Consider the following 20,094-nt stretch of genomic DNA (forward strand, 5'->3'; position numbering starts at 1 on the left):
TCTGGTTCTCCCAACTGAGATCTTGAGTTTCAGTCCTCAGTCATAACCAGTCACCTCAATTATATTTGGGACAACTTCTCCAGTTAAGTCAATCTGATGGAGCCTGTCTCCCCAGCCACAGAGCCAGTCTTTGTACTTACTTCTAAACAGTCCCCTAAACAAAGAATCATGGCATTTTAGACCTGAAAGAAAACTCAGAAATAATCTGAGTTTAAACATTTTTACTTACATTTCACACATTTCGGGATATATGAAATCCATTTTATATCATCTCATACATACATAACTGAAACAAGTTTCATGAAACAATACTTACCCTTACTATGTGAACACACTGAAAATTTCTATTGTATTCCATTAAAAAAAAATTTCAGGTGCTATCCATTAAATGGATTTCACAACCCAATAATAGGATGGAACCCCTAGTCTAGTAAACATTAATCTAGTCCAAACTTCCCATTCACTGATGAAAAAACTGGAGCTCGGTCTTGAGATAAGTTTCCCAGTCACAAGACGTTTGTCCATAAAGTTAAACTTGGGTCTATCTGGTAAGTCCCACCCAGATCCGTGTTCTTTACACTGAAGACCTTCTCTGCCCAGTCATGACCGCTCAACTACAGCCCGTGCCCAAACATAACCCTGCAGTACCATGTCCAGTCACTGAGCCCACACTGTTGTCCCCGTCAGCCCCTCAAAGTGACTGCTCGTTGGTCAAGGATCCCCCCCCCCCCCCCCCCCCCGGCTGCTGCTTCTTGTTCTCTTAGATCAGAGTCCCCGCACAGTCACTCTCTCTCGACCCCGAGTCTCCTCCAAGGCACTGCCTCATACTTTCTCGCTAACAGTCCTCTCGCAGTCTCTGCCTCGGGCTCTCCGAGGTCAGAGTCCTTTCGCATTCACCGCTCCTGGGTGGCACACTCCTCGCAAGCAGCTACATCTCGGTCAGCCCCCTCGCTGTCACTGCCTCTGGCTCACAGCAGCCTCGTAACCCCTCCTCACGCTCCCCTCGCTGTCACTGACCTACTCTTCAGTCAGTCTCCTCGTGGTCCTAGCCAAACAGTGTGTCCTCTCAGAGACAGCCGCAAGGAGATGCACACACAGGATCCTCACCTGCAGCTAACGCTCCCGGGCCCCAGTCCAGTCGGCTTTCTCCTAGGAGCCGCGTCACGGACAAGGGAAGTTGAAGAGGTTGCGGGGAGACGCCCGGGGAAGGCAGCTGACGGAACAGCGGGCCGGAAGTCCCGCCTACTGCCCGCCCTCTTGTCAATCCGAGTACGGCATTTCCCTGAAAACCACGACCCCTGACACAGTAGTTCCGCCACCACAGAGGCCCCAGGGATGGCGTGGCTGGGCAGAGAACCCCAGGCGCAAGAGATGAGATGGCCAAGGGCCAGTCTCCATGCGGAACTGGAGTTTGGGGTGAAGACACCGCCTCGTGAGAGGATACGGCCGTGAACTGTCGCGCGTGCTCGCTGGCAGTCAGTCAAGATTGCGTTAGGCCGCTGGCTCCCCAGCTCCGGGCCAGCCTCCCCCGGGGAGGGCCTGCCCTCTCCGGCCTTTTCATCCCCGTCCCCGGCGTCTGGCGCAGGGCAGGTGGCCCTGACGCCTTCCGCCGGGGACCCGTCGGCCTGCGGCCGCTTCACCACAGCGCCAACTTTGCCCTGCTTGGTCACGTAGGGAGAATTCCTGTCCGTCAGCCCAGCCCTGTGGTGACCTGTAGCAGGTCCCAAAGCCTCGTTTCTGGTATTTCTGACCCAGGTTGGCTCACCGAAAAATGATCAATAGGAATCAACCGCGGGCTAGTTGAGCAGGAGTGCATTCAAGGGAGGCCAGCTGGTGGGGAATCACATGTTGCAGGGTATCTGGTAAAGAGAAAAGTTTTCCTTTGCTAAAATGAACCTTTGGAGGGGTCCCTTTTGATTCCATAGATGCAAGACGAGCAAATACCCAATGGGAGTTACGGGAGGGAAATGTAAAAGAACTTTAAATGTATTTATTACTATTCTTTGTCTACATGCTTGACTTGAAAGTGGCTGAGAAAAAAAGTGGATGGATACACTTAGGACTGCTGAGGAGCCGCCAGAGAGAAACAGGATTTAAGTTGTAACCCTTTCTCTTTTGCATTTCAAATAGTTACTTGAACGGCCTGGAAACTCAGGTGTTTCAAGTTAGGGCTGCTAGCCAGGGGACTACAAGGGGAACATCACTCCAAAGAGAGTGGGAGCTTGGATAGTACCCAGAATAATCTCAGAGTCTTAAGGGACAGCTGATTTCATACACAACTTGGACACTGTCCCTAACACTACGGCAGACCCTGGAGAAAATGTGCGTTTAACCTAATCAGCTGTGTAAGGTGTAGGATAGCAATAGCTAAGCGGAAACTCTGGATGAGAGATAAAGACAACAATTCAAAATGTACAAAAAACCTTTATGCACAAATAAATTCATCTCAGTGTTATTTATAACAGTGAAAAAATAATAATCCCTTAATAAGGAAATGGCAACGATAACCAATGGTATTACCTAGTGGAGTAAGTGCAGCTATTAAATTGTGCTTATGAAAATCATAATGGAAATAAAATGACAAACACTGCACATGACACTATGAGAAGTGAAAAATCAGGGTACAAAATTGTGTATAATGATTTTTTTAAAACCCTGAAAATAAAAAAGCACTGGTAGAAAATATACCCAAATATTTACAATTGCTTAGCTTGAACAATCGAAATATGAATTTTCCCCACTTTCCAAATACAATAAGAACATGTTACAACAAAATCAAAACACTAAAATATAAGGCCTAAAACTGAATAGACTCAGCTGCCAAAATGCCAAATTATCTTTATTTTGTTGAGATATTTAACAATAAAAAAATGTATATTTCTTCATGGTCATATTTTTACCCAACTTTTCAAAGATTCAATAGTAGAAACAGCCGAATGCCGCTACAACACAGAATAAACTGTCCTAAAAAGCAAACAAAACAGAAAACACACACAAATCCAGAAGGTTAGTACTAATGAAGGGCTAAGGGCAGCAAAGGCAATTGAAATGAACATCATCTCAGATCTTTGCCAGTTTTCAATCATGAAGGCTTTTTCCTTCTTCAATATACAAAGGATTTCCAGAATATAGCTATAAAGTTGCTTGCTGCAGGGTAACTACAAAATTGCTTGCTCAAAGGGTAGGATGGGTAAAGAATTAGATTTTCTGAAGGTAGAAGTAAAATGCAAACTAATGAGCTTTATGTAATTTCATATTCAAAAAATAAGTATTTACATTTTTCCTGATTTATCACAGAAATAACAATTAGAAATGCTTTGAGTTTCTTGGAGTAAATGCATAACTATATTATAACATCGCAGATAAAAATAACAGCATCTTGGGGTGCCTGGGTGGCTTAGTCAGTTAGGCATGAACTCTTGATTTTGACTCAGGTCATGATCCCAAGATCATGAGATGGAGCCCCATCTTGGGCTCTGCGCTCCGCAGGGAGTCTGCTCAAGATTCTCTTTCTCTCCTTCTGCCCCTTCCCCTGTGTGTTCTTGTTCTCTCTCTCTCTCTCAAATAAATAAATCTAAAAAAAAACATAACAGCACCTTGTCATAAATTCTGGGTAAGGGCAAATGGTCTCTGGGTGTTTGTTCTTAATTGATAAAATTCATTTATCTATCTTTTTAGAAAGATTTTATTTATTTATTTGAGAATGAGAGAGAGAGCACATGGGGGGGGGCGGTCAGAGGGCGAAGCAGACTCCCCGCTGAGCAGGGAGCCCGATGCGGGACTGGATCCAGGGGCTCCAGGATCATGACCTGAGCCGAAGGCAGTCGCTTAACCAACTGAGCCACCCAGGCACCCCATTTATCTATCTTTTAACTCAGAATCACAAAATGCTTCCCAGATCCCAGTTAAACTTGTTAAAACACTTTTTAGGTAATTATTATAGGACTTCCACCTGCCTCAGTGACTCCTTTGAGACCAACAAATCTCATCTCCAGCCTGGTACTACTTGGAGAAAACAACCTAAACTCAAGTACCTGATTACTAACCAAAGCAAAATTCTTTGGTTAAGCCCAGGTCCCTGCCTGCTTGGGTGGGAGAACCATGAACTGTGTTCCACAACAGTGCTATCTGTAGTGAGAAACTTGTTTTTGTTTTCATTTTACTTTCCAGGCCCTTATGGACTGATACTTTTGTAAAATACAATAAAAACTGGTAAGTAGGAAAATGGGATGAAAAAAGAAACATACAAAATATAGCCTAAACTTTTTACAATTAGATTTAATCAATATAAAATTACTTTGTCAAATTCCTGTAAGAGTTTCTAAACTCTTACACTATTTATGCACTTCTCTCATGAAGGATCTGTAAACACACAGCTCAAGGACTGGCACTGGTCTGTGGATCCCACTTTGGCTGTTCTACAGCACCGCCCAGAGCTCTCCATGTCTGTCTTATTCAAAATTTTATCCCTCGCATCTCTAGAGGAGGCTGGCACCTAATGGGAGCTCAGAATATTTGCTGAATGAATGAACTGCATTGTATAAGGACTCAATAACTCCAAAAAGCAGGAAAAACCATCACCTTAGCTTGACCCTTCCCCTAGAGAGCTGATAAATGGGATTTACGTAGTACTTCCTACTAGTCAGCCCTTGATCCCTAAGGGAGTTGAATATAAAATGAAACTGGGGGCGCCTGGGTGGCTCAGTTGGTTAAGCGACTGCCTTCGGCTCAGGTCATGATCCTGGAGTCCCAGGATCAAGTCCCGCATCGGGCTCCCCGCTCAGCGGGGGGTCTGCTTCTCCCTCCGACCCTCTTCCCTCTCGTGCTCTCTCTCTGATTCTCTCTCTCTCAAATAAATAAATAAAATCTTAAAAAATAAAATAAAATAAAATGAAACTGGTAGGACCACAGAATTTTAGAGCTAAAAGGTGTCTTAAGATCATTACCATAAGCAGCTTCCAAACCTGGCAGTAAGCATAATCATGTGGGTAACTTTTTAAAAAATTCAGAATCACTGATTTAACACCAGACTTATTTGATCAGAATCTACTTGAGTAGGGTCTTGGCATCTGTATTTTAAATAAGTTCCCCAAATTATTTTTAGGCAGCCACAGCCTTCTTTGGGAAAATCTAGTACAGCTTCCCAATGTTACTGATACAATCAGAGAAAAGTCCAATGACACCTGAAGTCATTCAATTAGTAAGTTACAGAGCTGGAAATGGAACCCCTCTCCTAATTAACTCAACCAAGTTTTTGTTCTATTTTACTATACTTTAATTCTGAGTCTACTAATTCACAACCTAGGAGCATTTGGATAGAGAAAGGGATCATTTCTGGAAGCAAGTATAACAGCATATGATTAAAATATATAAAACATTCAGCCAATAGTGGACCATGTTTAAATGAAATCTCTTTAAAAATTTCTCTTTATTTTTGCTTAGTTTTGAGAAATAGCTTTAAGATAAAATAATTTTATTACTGAATGAAAATCACCTTTGCTCATGAATCCCTGCCACCCCAATTTCTTTTCTTTTCTTTTTTTTTTTTAAAGACTTTATTTATTTGAGAGAGACAGAGCACAAGTTGGGGGCAAAGGCAGAGGTAGAGGGAGAAGCAGAATCCCTGCTGAGCAGGGAGCCTGATTCAGGATTCGATCCCAGGACCCTGAGATGATGACCTGAGCCGAAGGCAGACGCTTAACCGACTGAGCCACCCAGGCACCCCCCTGCCAACCCAATTTCGTTAGAGTTAGCCAATGCCACATGTCTGTTAGCATTAAATAAACAATATGATATTCTCAAAATCAAACTTGTGAAGAGTTATATCGTGTGTACACCTACAAGTCTCCTCGGCTATCAGCAGCACATTAGATTTCTTCTGCTTTAGTAACACAGTAAAGAAGAGTAAAATCATTTCATCCAGAAGGAGTCTAAGACAGACATCTAAAACTGAAGTGGCCTTATATCTTAATAATATTAATTTGACCTGGAATGTCCACATGTCCTTGGAAAGGAAAAAAAGGCTTCCAAATAGACTTACATTCATGAAAACGTCGTGAGTGTAGTTGTCAGTGTCAGCATCCCAGAAACAGCGAGCAGCCATGCTGAAAAGTCAAAGAATGAAGAATTATAAATAATATAGCAAGGATATGACCTGTATCTATTTGCCATGAGCAAAAGTTTTCCTTGATACTTTTTTTTTAACTTAAATTAAATTAGCCAACATATAATACATCTAGTTTTTGATGCAGTGTTCAATGATTCATCAGTTGCATATAACACCCAGCGCTCATCAGATCTCATGCCCTCCTTAATGCCCATCACCCAGTTACCCGTTCTCCCCCATCCCCCTCCCTTCCACCACCCTCAGTTTGTTTCCTGGAGTCAAGAGTCTCTCATGGTTTGTCTCCCTCTCTGATTTCTTCTCATTCACTTTTCTTCCCTTCCCCTATGGTCCTCTGTGTTATTTCCTTGATACATTCTTATAGATCAGTGCTTCCAAACCTTTTCACAGGTTAGCACACAGAAAATCCTATTTGTACAGCAGAATATACTGGGTGAACTAGAAGGGACTGGAATCACAGATGTAACTGGAGGTGACAGCCCAGGGACTCTTAACAACCTCAGACTCCGACAGCTGCCTGACAGCTTAAGTGGTCAATACCTTGAGTCTTTGGTATTTTGGGTGGGAAGCTGTTATAGATTACTTCAGCCAAGATATTTTTGTTTAACTTTTAGAGGGAATAATACCTAAGACTTTCGACTGAAATCCTGCACAATAATATAAAAAAGTAGGTCTGGAAAGGACCAAATAGATTATTTAGTCCAACGTGATTATTTTGTAGAGTTCCAAAAAAGAAAGGGACAAACTCTGAACTAGAACTCAATCTTCTACCTAGCTCTAAACCCAGTATTCTCTCTACAGAATTGCTACACTACCTCTGAATTCTCAAATTAGCCATTCTCTCCCCAAATCGTGAGTAAGAAAGAATGTTAGGCAAAATAAAAGCCAATTAGAAAATGGAAACAGGGGCGCCTGCGTGGCTCAGTTGTTAAGTGTCTGCCTTCGGCTCAGGTCATGATCCCAGGGTCCTGGCATCGAGCCCCGCATCGGTTCCCTGCTCGGCAGGGAGCCTGCTTCTCCGTCTCCCACTCCCCCTGCTTGTGTTCCCTCTCTCAATGTGTCTCTCTCTGTCAAATTAAAAAAAAAAAAAATGGAAACAATTTATGGGGCACCTGGCTGGCTCAGTTGGTGTAGTATGCAAATCTTGATCTTGGGGTTGTGGGTTTGAGACCCATGTTGGGTGTAGAGATTACTTAAAAATAAAATTTTTAAAATAAATAAATAAATAATGGAAACAAATGCACAGTAGTAAGTGGTAAAGGAAATCATAGTATTTCATGGCAATGAAATTCTATGCAGCCCTTAAAGAGATATTTTACAAAAAACTTACCAAAACGTTTACAAACTTCACAAAAAATGAAAATATGTTTACAATACAATGTTAAGTGAAAAAAGTAATTACAAATGTTTTACACTTTTAGTAAATGTATGTATGAGTCATCATTAACATTTATTGAGCACTTATTTTGTACCAGCCACTGGTCTAAGTGCTTTACATGTATTAACTCACTTAATCCTATGAAGTAAGTACTATTTTTTAAAAAAGATTTCATTTATTTATTTTAGAGAGAGAGGGGGAGCAGGGAGAAGAGCAGAGGGAGAGGGACAAGCAGACTCAGTGCTGCCTGCAGAGCCCTACATGGGGCTGGATCCCACGACCGAGATCATGACCTGAGCCGAAATCAAGAGTTGGCCACGGAACTGACTGAGCCACCCAGGTGCCCCTGTGAAGTCCACACTATTATTATACCCATTTAATAAATATGGAAACTGAGTATCAGAGAAATTAAGTAAACTTGTCAAGGTCAAACAGTGACAAAGTTTGGCTTTGAACCTAAGCAGTTCAGCTTCAAGTTATAAAGATACACATATATCATAATGATACTGGTTCTTTTTTTTTTTTTTTTAAACTAGGCTTCATGCCCAGTATGGAGCCCAATATGGGGCTTGAACTCACAATCCTGAGATCAAGACCCGCGCTATCAAGAGTCGGACATGCCTAACTGACTGAGTCACCCAGGTGCCCCCGGTTCAATTTTTGAAAGTGTCTTTTTTTTTTTTTAAGTTTTGCATAGAAGAACTCTCCTGTCCTAATATTTCACACATTCTTTTTTTCTTAAGATTTTATTTATTTATTTGACAGAGAGAGAGAGAATACAAGCAGGGGGAGTGGGAGAGGGAGAAGCAGACTTCCCGCAGAGCAGGGAGCCCAATGTGGGGCTTAATCCCAGGACCCTGGGATCATGACCTGAGCCGAAGGCAGACGCTTAACAACTGAGCCACCCAGGTGCCCCTATTTCACACATTCTTACGTCAAAAAAGTTCCACCTATTTCCAAACTGCAACAGTAACAATGTGAAATAAAATTAACCTACTTAATTTATCACCAACAAGTATTTATTTAGCAACTACTATATGTCCAAAAACAATAAAATCTGTCTTAATCCTCAATCCCCAGTTTAATTAGGTGAAAAAAATTAACACACACAAAGAATAAGATAATATACAGTTGATGCTAATTTATAGGTTATCAGGATTCAAAAGAATTGTAAAGCCTGTCTCGTACAAGTCCAAGTCGTGTAACATTTGAACGAAATTTGTAGACGTGCTACAGAATTTAGAGAATTTAGACAGGAGAAAAAGCCAAAAAACACTTCACAAAAGGAAGTGGTACTTAAGCTGAGTAGAACCAAGTGAAGGCAGGAATATAAAAATTTACTTAACAAACATTTGTTGAGGGCCTATTATATATGAAGGAAAGTGCTAGGTGCAAATGATACAAAGATGCATAAAACACAATCCTTGCCTTCAAAATGCAGTCTATATTTTATACCATTTGCCAATAAAAGGAACCAGGGCTCCTCAGAGAAATGACCAATTCTGGGTGTAGGGCTAGAAATGTGTAAGATAAACCTGAGACTTCTGGGTCACACCCAAAGCCTGGGCTATACAGGAAAAAAAAAAATGCTATATTTAAGTATATATATTTGTGTCAAAAGGACTCAGAAGTATGATGGAACAGTTTGTAGCAGGCCAATGTTCCCACCAAGATTAATTAGCAAACCTGGATAAAATGAATCAGAATGCAGCTGAAACAAGTAAGACTAGGGTAACCAAAATTCCAGAGAGAGGTGAGCTGCAAGGAGGTAAGCTGATATCCTGCATCCCAATTCTCCCTGGGACATTTGCCAAATCAAGGCACAGGTTTAGAAGCTAAAAATTGAGGCTTTGCCCAGCTAGAGAACCAATTACTCAGGGAAAAAGAAACCAGCAAGACTGCAGACAGACTTGCAAGGCTAGGGAGATAAAATTGGAGACTTGAGGGACCAAAAGAAGAAAGTAGAACTGAGCCTGTCACACGGCAGGTTTTCCCCTCAAGACGTGCGGAATTCTGAAACTGAAAGCCAAGTGTGGTAGACAAAATAATGGCCCTCTCAGTCCTAATCCCCAAAGCCTGTGAATAGGTTACCTTATACGGCAAAAATAAATAAATAAGTAAAAAGAGTTTCACAGATATATGATTAAGGATCCTGAAATGGGAAGAGTATCCTGGATTATCCAGGTGGGTTCAATGTAATCACAAGGGTCCTTATAAAAGAAAGGTGGTGGGAGAGTCAGAGAAATATTTGAAGATACTATGCTGCTGGCTTTGAAGATGGAAGAAGGGTTTATAAGCTAAAGCATGCAAGCAATCTCTAGAAGCTGGAAGAGGCAAAGGAGTAGATTCTCCCCTACAACCTCCAGAAGGAATGCAGTCCTTCTAATACCTTGATTTTAGCTGAATGAAACCCATTTTGGATTTATGATCTCCAGAAATGTAAAATAATATTTTTATATGCCATCTGGTTTGTGATGATTTTTTTAAGTTTATTTACTTATTTATTTATTGTCATCTCTACACCCAATGTGAGGCTCAAACTCATAATCCTGAGATCAAGAGTCACACTCTCTTCCAACTGAACCAGCTAGGTGCCCATGATAATTTTTTACAGCAGCAACAGGAAACCAATACACTAAGGAAAAAACTTTGAAGTAAAGAGTAGTTTTATACTGAGGAGACAAGTATAAAAGTCGGTACCTGATGGGGTGGGGTCTCAATGAACGTTCCAGGTTCTTAGTTGAAAGATCTGGAGGGCTACATTCAAGAAAGAAGGGTGAACTGAAGGTAGAGGGAGCCTTGAATCAAAATTGCCACCTAACCTCAACTCTGCTTAGTACCTGACTGGATTAAGGTAAGCAGTCCGTAGTCTACCTGAATGGAAAAGGAAAGCGTAAACTTTCTCTGGAAGAAAATAATGTTATCTGGAGGTTCTAAAATTTTTTGACACAATGTCCAAGATTTAAACCAGGCATGCTGAGAGACAGAGTCACCTAAAGGATATCAAGAAAAAAAAAAAAATCAATGGAAACAGAATCACACATGATCCAGATACGAGAATAAGCAGACAATGGCTTTAAAGTAACTGCTATGGGGCGCCTGGGTGGCTCAGTTGGTTGGGCCGATGCCTTCGGCTCAGGTCATGATCCCAGGGTCCCGGGATCGAGCCCCGCATCGGGCTCCCTGCTCAGCAGGGCGTCTGCTTCTCCTTCTCCCTCTGCCTGCCACTCTCCCTGCTTGTGCTCTCTCTGTGTCAAATACATAAATAAAATCTTTGAAAAAAAGTTAAAAAATAAAATAAATAAAATAAAATAACTGCTATGACCAAAATGTAAAAAGGGAGGAGAGAGGAAGGATGAAGAACATAGATAAAAAATCATTTCACTGGCCTCCCTGACTGCAACTGGCGGGTCCAGGAGGTGAGGCAGCATGCATGGTGCTACAGGGTGGTGGTCAGAGCTGTGACCAGAGCATTTGTGAAATGCACAAAAGCGCAAAGCCTGAAGAGGAGGAACATGAGGACATTCTGGATTAATCGAATTACAGCTGCCTCCCAGGAACACGGCTTGAAGTACCCAGCATTCATTGTCAATTTAATTAAGTGCCAGGTAGAGCTCAACAGTAAAGGACTTGTGGATATAGCCATCTGTGAACCAAAGACTTTTAAATCTTTGGCTGCTTTGGCCAAAAGGAGGTGACAGGAAGGATTTGCTGCTGCCTTGGGCCATCAGAAGGAGCCTGAAAGCATATTTCCCAGAGTGGTGCAGTACCAGTGAAGGGGGATTCCAATACTGCCTGCCCTTTGCAGTTGAGTGTCTCAGGAAAAGGTTTTTTTCCCCCCGATGATCACAATAACTAAAACAGGGGCTAAAAACTATTTGTCAACCGCATGTAAGTTTGATCAGCAACTGTCTTAATTTACATTTTGGTAACAGACATGAAAGAAAGGCCCCTTTTTCCCTCATTGGGACAGATTCAGAAATCTCTTACACAAATTCTTAAAATAAACTCATGCCTGGGTGCCTCAGTTGATTTCGCTAGAGAATCAGAATCTACAAAAAAGAATTCAATGGATATTCTAAACCTGAAAAACATAACAACTGATATTAAGAATTCAGTCAGTGGATTGAATAACAGATGAGACATAACAGAAAAGAGAATTAGTCAACTGAAAGGTCAGTAGGAAAATATCCAAAAGGAAGCAAGAGAGAAAAAAAACAAAAACTCAGGGAAGAGCATAAGCGACATGTGTAAAAAGAGCATCTCAATCTAAATACAGGTGATTGGAATCCAGAGAGGACCGCGGACCGCGGACAGCAGACAGAGCAGAAGCAATACTCAGAAAGTTGATGGCCACACCTAGTGCCCAAATGTTAGTTTCTAATGCCATTCTCCAATAAAATGAACCAGAGCTCCTTGGGAAAATGGCTAATTATAGGGCTGGGGCAGGGAACGAATAAGATGAAGCATCTCTTAGTGCCAATACGTAAGGAAGTGCTCACAAAGACCCACAACAGGGGCATCTGGGTGCCTTAGTTGGTTAAGTGTCTGACTCTTGATTTCAGCTAAGGTCACGATCTTGGGGTTGTGAGATCAAGCTCTGCATTCAGTGTAGAGTCTGCTTAGGGATTCTTTCTCTCTCTCTCTTTCCCTCTACCCACACCCCCACACACACTCATGCTCTCTCACTCTCTCTCTTTCTCTCTCTCTAAAATAAATCTTTAAAAAAAAAAACCACCCCACAATAGTTGGATATACCAAAGGGACACAAGAGGCAATTGAAAGAGTGGCCAATGGCCGAAGTTTGGAACATTGAGCAATGAAATAAATAAGGTAGTACTAGATTATAATCTAAAGTATAAAACTCCCGAAAATAAATAAATAAATAGAACAATTAGCAAATGCAAGAATGTAGGAAACTCGACAGGACAACCCAATTTCTTCAACAATTAAATGGCAAGGTAAAATTTGCAATGACGTGGATGGAACTGGAGGGTGTTATGCTGAGTGAAATAAGTCAATCAGGGAAAGACATGTATCATATGACCTCACTGGTATGAGGAATTCTTAATCTCAGGAAACAACCTGAGGGTTGCTGGAGTGGTGGGGGGTGGGAGGGATGGGGTGGCTGGGTGATAGGCATTGGGGAGGGCATGTGCTATGGTTGAGTGCTGTGAATTGTGCAAGACTGTTGAATCACAGATCTGTACCTCTGAAACAAATAATGCAACATATGTTAAGAAAAAAGAAAAAGAACAAGATAGCAGGAGGGGAAGAATGAAGGGGAGTAATTGGGAGGGGGAGACGAACCATGAGAGACGATGGGCTCTGAAAAACAAACTGAGGGTTCTAGAGGGGAGGTGGGTGGGGGGATGGGTTAGCCTGATGATGGGTATTAAAGAGGGCACATTCTGCGTGGAGCACTGGGTGTTATGCACAAACAATGAATCATGGAACACTACATCAAAAACTAATGATGTAATGTATGGTAATTAACATAACAATAAAAAATTAAAAAATAAAAAAAGAAATTACAGAACTCTCTATAGTGTATTACAGTCCTTATCTATAGTAAGTGCTATATAAAAATTATTATTGAGCAAAATGAAGGGGCATGTGGCAGATTTGGGGTTCACCGCTTTTTGGACATGCCATTCTTTATGGACAAAACAGGGAATTTAGGATAGTTAAAAACCTGAATTTTCCACCCTACCATGCAATTGGGATTCTGTACATGATTTAGGTTCCACCAGTCATATGTGCTTATACAAGCCTGAAAAAGAATGAATTACTTGAGGAGGAGGGCAAGGGGCAGAAAATTTCTATTTTGGTAATGTACATCAGCAGAAGTTGTGTCATTCTGGTGTTGACAGCTTCTCAGTAAAGCACTCGGCTTTCTAATTTGACAGCCACCCAGTTATGGCAAAGGTAACTTGTAATAGAGCCAGTGGCCACAGGAGCAGTTTATTGGATCTGCAAATCATGGTAGAGGCAGCGGCTCCCTTGACCTTGTTCTGTGCCATGGTTTGGGGAGTTTTCCTAAAAGTTTAGCTGGCAGTCCTTTTTTTCATTTTTTCTGAGAGTATTTTAAACTCTTCCTAATAACACTGTGAGCTGTTGATAACAATAAATTCTTTTCTTCTTAAACTAAAAATAAATAAAAAAAATAAAAATAAAAATAAATGGCAAGGTAAAAAAGAGAGAAAGAGAAAGAAAATAATACATTAAAAGAAATTTAAGAGATGTATCAACTAAATGCAGTCTGTGGCCTTTATCTGGATGCTGTTCTGAAAAATTGTAAACAAAAATATATAAACACATAAATACATATACACAAATACACATACATACACATATACGGTTGATCCTTGAACCACTTGGGTTTGAACTGTACAGGTCCACTTATATGCAGATGTTTTTTCAATAAATACAGTACTGTAAATATATGTTCCCTTCCTTATGATTTTTTTTTTTTTAAGATTTATTCATTTATTTTGAGAGAGTGAGAGACAGAGACAGAGAGAGCACATGAGAGGGGGGGAGGGTCAGAGGGAGAAGCAGGCTCCTCGCCGAGCAGGGAGCCCGATGTGGGACTCGATCCCGGGACTCCAGGATCATGACCTGAGCCGAAGGCAGTCGCTTAACCAACTGAGCCACCCAGGCGCCCTCCTTATGATTTTCTTAATATTTTTTTCTCTAGCTTATTGTAAAAATATAGTATATAATATCTATGTAAAATATGTGTTAATTGACTGTTTATGTTATCAGTAAGGCTTCCAGTCAACAGCGGGCTATTAATAAATTTTGGGGGAGTCAAAGCTATATGCATATATAAAAAGCACCCCTAACCCCCACATTGTGCATGAGAGTCAACTGTATATGAGACAAATGGGGACATCTGAACACTAACTGAATATTGTATAATATTAAGGATCAACAATATTTTAGATGTGATGATACATTATTATGTTAAAAGGGTCCTTATATTTTAAGAGATATTGTATACTGTTGTATTTACAAATGAAACGGTATGATGAGTGGAATTTGTTTCAAAATAATCTGGTGGGACAGGGAGAGTACGTTCTGGTACAGGTATAAATAAACATCTGTATGTGCTGATAAACTTTGAAGCTAAGTAACAGAAAAAATGGGAGGTCTTTAGTCCCTGTACCTTTGCACATGTTTGAAATTTTAGATGATAAAAGTTTTTAGAAAAGGACGGGGGCGGGCTTGAATGCTATGCTTTAGAGTTTGGCCTTGTCACATTTAACAAAGTGAATCATAACCAGTTGAAGGAGTTTATATTTGACAGTGTTTAAAATAAACTCTAAAGAGTTTATGGAAAGAAAATGAGGTTATTTTGGAAAGACTGGTCTGGTATACAAAATGAATTATAAAGGAGAGAGACCAGAGTCTGGCAATGAGGATAAGGGGCTGCTAAGCAAGCCTGGCATCCAGCTTACAGTGCATGTGGTGGGAGAGAGTAATGGCTCACTACGACAAAAGAGGACTTCAAGGTTTTAAGCCAGAGTTAAAACAGAACCTTTGTAATACTGTGAAAGACAGAGAAATTGAAATGGCAGGCTGACTGAAGGAGAAGAAGGGAGAAGAAATTTGCAACTGTATTTGAACGTGTTGAATCTAAAGTGATAAGGTAGTAAAGTATTTCTTTATGTCTTTGAGGTGAGAAAATCTCCTGAAGCCTTTTGACCAAATGGTAGGGTGCACCATGGTAAGGAGTACTGTGCCAGAAGTCAGAAGGCCAGGCTCTATTAGTTTATCTGACACCAGCCAGATACATACTTTGGAGCAAATCATACTCATCCTCGAAAGTGTCATCTATAATAAGGGGAGTAGACACTAGAAAATACCCATAATCCCTTCCAAATCTTAACATTCTGTAGTAAAAATTCTCAGTGATAATATGTACAAGGTATTTTTAAAATTCATTTAACAAATACTTTAATAATACTTTCTTATAAAATATTATACTCAGTACTGTTTGCAAAGGGAAACAGGAGATTAACAGTTTGGCATAGGGAAAGACGGGAAATACACATTTTGAATTCACCAATACATGAACAACAGTTTGAGGTCATGAGAATGAATGAGTTCATTGAGAAAGCATTGAAAAGAGCAGAAGAACAAGAAGTGAGCCTTGAAGAATGCTCACAGCTGGCGATGTAAGGGAGAAAGAAGAACCAGGAAAGGAAAGAGTTAGAAAAACAGAAGAGAAACAAGTTAGATAAATGACATCAGAGCCAAAAGAAACTGGAATGAATATTAAGAAATAGAAGCGCAGGAGGTGCCTGGGTGGCTCAGTCAGTTAAAGGTCCGTCTTTGGCTCAGGTCATGATCCCAGGGTCCTGGGATGGAGCCCTGCATCGGGCTCCCTGCTCAGCAGGGAGTCTGCTTCTCCCTCTGCCACGTGCTCTCTCTCTCTTTCTCTCTGAAATGGGTAAATAAAATCTTTTTTAAAAATTATTTTAAAAAAGAAATAGAAGACCAGGCCAAGAACAAGAGCTAAGAAAGGACTACTAAATATGCTAATAAGTAGGTCTCAGACAATTTTAAAGAAATTCATTTGGAATGATAGGAACAAAAACCAGGCAAGAAGGAATTTAGAGAGAAAAAAAAAAGAAGGAATTGAGGAAGAAACATATATACATACTACCATACTCGACTTAGGAGCATATATACATAAACCCTAAAAGATCTATTGGCCTATGGATACTACGAAAAGTGAGTTACCTTGAGGAGCTCACCCACACTGTCAAACCACACTGTTCAGTGCTGGTAACTTTTGGGTTCACAGCTGCATTTTGTTATACTGTCTTTTCCTCTCACTCTTACAAAGACACAATCTTACTGGATTGTCAGGAGGATGAATACCTAATAAGAAACATTTGAGAATAAAAACAAGAAGGAAAAACCAACTACTCACAATACTCCTTCACCTCTTTGTTCTCCAATCACTACTTGTACCACCATTTTGTATCGGTCAAATCCCATTTCTAGAAAGAAAAATAAGAAAGTTACCTATAAGTAAAAATGGTAAAGTTATTTCATGAAGGTAAATGTGCCTAGAAATGGACATAGGCATTCAGTCCACAGGCACTGACTGAGTAGAATGATAAGCTTGGGAGTCAAAAAGACTTGAGGACAAATCTTACTTTGATAAGTCAGTCAGTCAGCTTGCCAAGTGTGTAACCTTAGACAAGCTGTTCACCTTTTTGGCTTAAGTCTTCCTCATCTGTTAAACAGGAATATTACTACCTACCTCCTGGGGGATGTTGACCTTAAAAATAAAACTTGTCAGTCATTTTACCAGCAAAAAAAAAAAAAAGGGTTTATTCAGAAAGGGCAGAGAATTGTAATTCAGGACATGAAAGCTATAGTAAGGGGCACCTGGGTGGCTCAGATGGTTAAGCATCTGCCTTCGGCTCAGGTCATGATCCCAGGGTCCTGGGATCGAGTCCTGCATCGGGCTCCCTGCTCAGCAGGGAGACTGCTTCTCCCTCTGCCTCTCTCTCTGTCTCTTATGAATAAATAAATAAAGTCTTTAAAAAAAGAAAGAAAGCTATAGCAAAACCATAGGCAAGTCCAGAGAACAAAGAAGCTGATTCTTTTTTTTTAATTTTATTTTAAGATTTTATTTATTTATTCATGAGAGACAGAGGGGGAGAGAGAGAGAGAGAGAGAGAAGCAGAGGGAGAAGCAGGCTCCCAAGGAGCAGGGAGCCCGATGCAGGACTCGATCCCAAGACCCCGGGATCATGACCTGAGTCAAAGGTAGATGCTTAACCATCTGAGCCACCCAGGCACCTGAAGCTGATTCTTTTATAGAGGAAAAGAGGAGTTTGGGAAGGCTGTTATAAACAAAAGTCCATTGAAATAATCCAGGAGTTGGAAATGTAGTGGCTTTTCATTGCCTGAATTGTGACAGTCTCTCATTGGCAGGGCTGTTGCCGGGCGAGGAGAAAATCTCTCTTCCTCCTGCTGGGGTAATAAAAGTATAGGCTTCTTCCTGTTGGGTTGATAAGGAGTTCAACGGTATTAGTGCTCCCCTTCTGGCCTCCCAACTCCATTTTAGTGAAGCTTCCCTTTACTATTTTCACAAGTAATATGTAGAGCATCTAGAACAGTATTGATACATACTAGTTTCTCAATAGATCTCAGCTTCCTTTCTCTCCTACTCTAAGTCAGGTACTGGTAGGGCCTCAAAACTCAGAGGAAATAAGACACTCTTCTTGGGACACCTGGGTGGCTCAGTCAGTTGAGCGTCCGCCTTCCGCTCAGGTCATGATCCCGGGGTCCTGGGATTGAGTTCCGCATCGGGCTCCCTGCTCAGTGGGGAGCCTGCTTCTCCCTCTGCCTGCAGCTCTCCCTGCTTGTGCGCGCTCTCTCTCTGATAAATAAATAAATAAAATCTTTAAAAAAATAAATAAATAAAAATAAAATCTTTAAAAAAAAGTAAAATCTTAAAAAAAAAAAGATACTATTCTTGCCTTAAAGAACACATAGTAGTTGAGAAGGCAAACATGAAGAATAAAATGAAAAAGCAACATATTAATAATTCCAAGAGTAGCATGTACAAGGTATATAGGAACACAGAGCTGGGCAGTGGGGAAGGGATGACCAGAAGAGACTTCTTGGAGGATGTGATAAATGAGCTGAGTCTTGAAAGACAAGTAGGAATTTACCAGGCAGACAATGTCTCCATTCTACGGAGAGGGAATAGCATGCAAAGGCATAGAGTATGGGGTATTTAGAAAACTGTAAGCTGTTTAGTAAGGGAGAAAAGAAAACAACAACATAAGATACTGGAGTATAATGGTATGGCCCAGCACAACTCTTCTGCTTCCCCAGAAACTATACTGCTAAAGCAGCAAAATCCTGAAAATTCTCACTTACACCAAATCTGGAGAGAAGAAAACTGAATGGGCATCTTTTCTAACAAAGGAATAGTGGAAAGAGTTGGAGGAGGGGGAAAAAAAAAGGAAAGGAAATGGACAAAGCTGAAACATAGCCAATTCTCTCTGATCAAAGTAAAGGCTCCAGGATTATACAGTAAATTAGGCAAACGATTTGAAGACTACAGGTCCCTTCCCAGGTGAGACATGACCCTTAATTCAGGATACTTAACAAAATCTCAGGAGACGGAGCCCAAAACACTGCAACAGCGCCACAGAGCTTCCTCCTTTCTCTACCCATTTCTCTTCCTCCTTTTCTGATACCCATGCCAGCTAGAATATTAAAGACCCAGCCCTTCAATTATAGTTCTGAGGGAAAAAAATAAAATAATCTCAGATATAGTGGGAGAGTACAAAAGAAATCACCCAAACCATGTCAGAGCAATCATAAAAAGAGCAAATGAAAAGATCTGTAAACCATACCACATCAGTGTAAAATGGAAAGAAGCTGACTGGCAATATGCAAAAATGAAGAAGAACAAACGAAAGAATAACAAGAAACAAACAAACAAAATACTGTTTAAAAGATAAAAACAAAAAAGAAAAGAAAAACCCTCAACCTAGGAGATAATATAAACCAAGGAGCAAAGAGAAATTCTTCACAACTGATTCACAGTATAGAACAACATAAGCTCATAAATTCAACAAAATAAGAAGTCAATCAGATTATAAACAGAAAGATGAAAAGGACAATCACAGCCCTAAGTGCAGACCTAATAAATTAAAAAGGGCAAGGGACAGAACAGACACAAATGAAAATTGAATTACTGGCTTAAGATAACCACAAGTAAATATCAAAGGAAAGGGAAGAAAGTATGGCACAGAAAAGCTAAGGAAGATAAAGATGATTCAACATATCCGTATTTGTTGTCCTAAAGAAGAGAACCTAATGAATGGAACAGGAAATGTTTTCAGAGATACAAGAAAATTTTCCTAATTTGGAAAAAATAAAATCCACAGGTTGAAAGATAAAAAACGCTCACTATCAAGTGATATTCTAAAAAAGCTATTGAGCATCAGGTTTTAAGGATGGGATTCTTTAGGCAGAGGACATCAGGTGGCCTTAGATTTCTCTACAGTAACATTCAATGCCAGAAGACAATGAAACAAAGTCTACAACATTCTCAAGAAAGTAAGTTATTACCTCAAAATATTATATTCATCCAAAATATATTCTGGTTTAAAGGCAAAAGGCAGACATCCTCAAACATGAAAGAACCCAGAGAATGTAACATTTCTGAGCCCTTCCCGAAAAAACTTAGAACAAAATCTCATCGGGTAAGAACTTAACCAAAATAAAGAACTCATCGATGCAAATGGCATGATAAAAGGATTAAATAGTGAGCAATCATTCCATTTAAATAAGGAATGAATGCAAAAAAACCCCCAGATATATAAGCATATACACAGAATGAATGCTATACCACTAGGCGAAATAGGTCTATAATATCCCATTGTTATTAAGGTATTTATTTATCTGTATATAAACATAGAAAAGAGGTCTGATATGATGTTCACCTAATATTAATGATTATCATTAAATATTGATATTTAATGTGGTGGTGGCATGATTTTCTAATTTTATTTTTCCACACTATTTGAAGGTATTTATTATGGACA

General features: G+C 40.3%; 1 protein-coding gene across 3 annotated transcripts in view; it reads right to left on the reverse strand.

Annotated features, from left to right (window-relative positions):
* The window catches only part of DYNLT2B (dynein light chain Tctex-type 2B), a 41,579-nt gene that overhangs the window by 16,715 nt on the left and 4,770 nt on the right, over nt 1–20,094 (reverse strand). Inside the window, exons 3-5 of one of the 3 annotated variants that reach the window (XR_012378919.1) lie at nt 16,447–16,516; nt 6,041–6,104; nt 1,766–1,859 (exon numbers count right to left, since the gene is read on the reverse strand). Coding sequence is in view for 2 of the 3 variants with exons in the window: in XM_073894906.1 (XP_073751007.1) it covers nt 3,431–3,574; nt 6,041–6,104; nt 16,447–16,516 (278 nt within the window). In the remaining variant the exon portion in view is untranslated. Of the gene's footprint in view, nt 1–1,765; nt 1,860–2,821; nt 2,965–2,987; nt 3,575–6,040; nt 6,105–16,446; nt 16,517–20,094 lie in introns of those variants that run through there. The other 2 variants (XM_025876019.2, XM_073894906.1) reach the window with 2 other exon arrangements.

This window comes from Callorhinus ursinus, unplaced genomic scaffold (genome assembly GCF_003265705.2).
Source record: "Callorhinus ursinus isolate GAN/ISIS: 27379988/994484 unplaced genomic scaffold, GSC_fseal_2.0 scaffold1, whole genome shotgun sequence".
NCBI classification, from domain to species: Eukaryota; Metazoa; Chordata; class Mammalia; order Carnivora; family Otariidae; genus Callorhinus; species Callorhinus ursinus.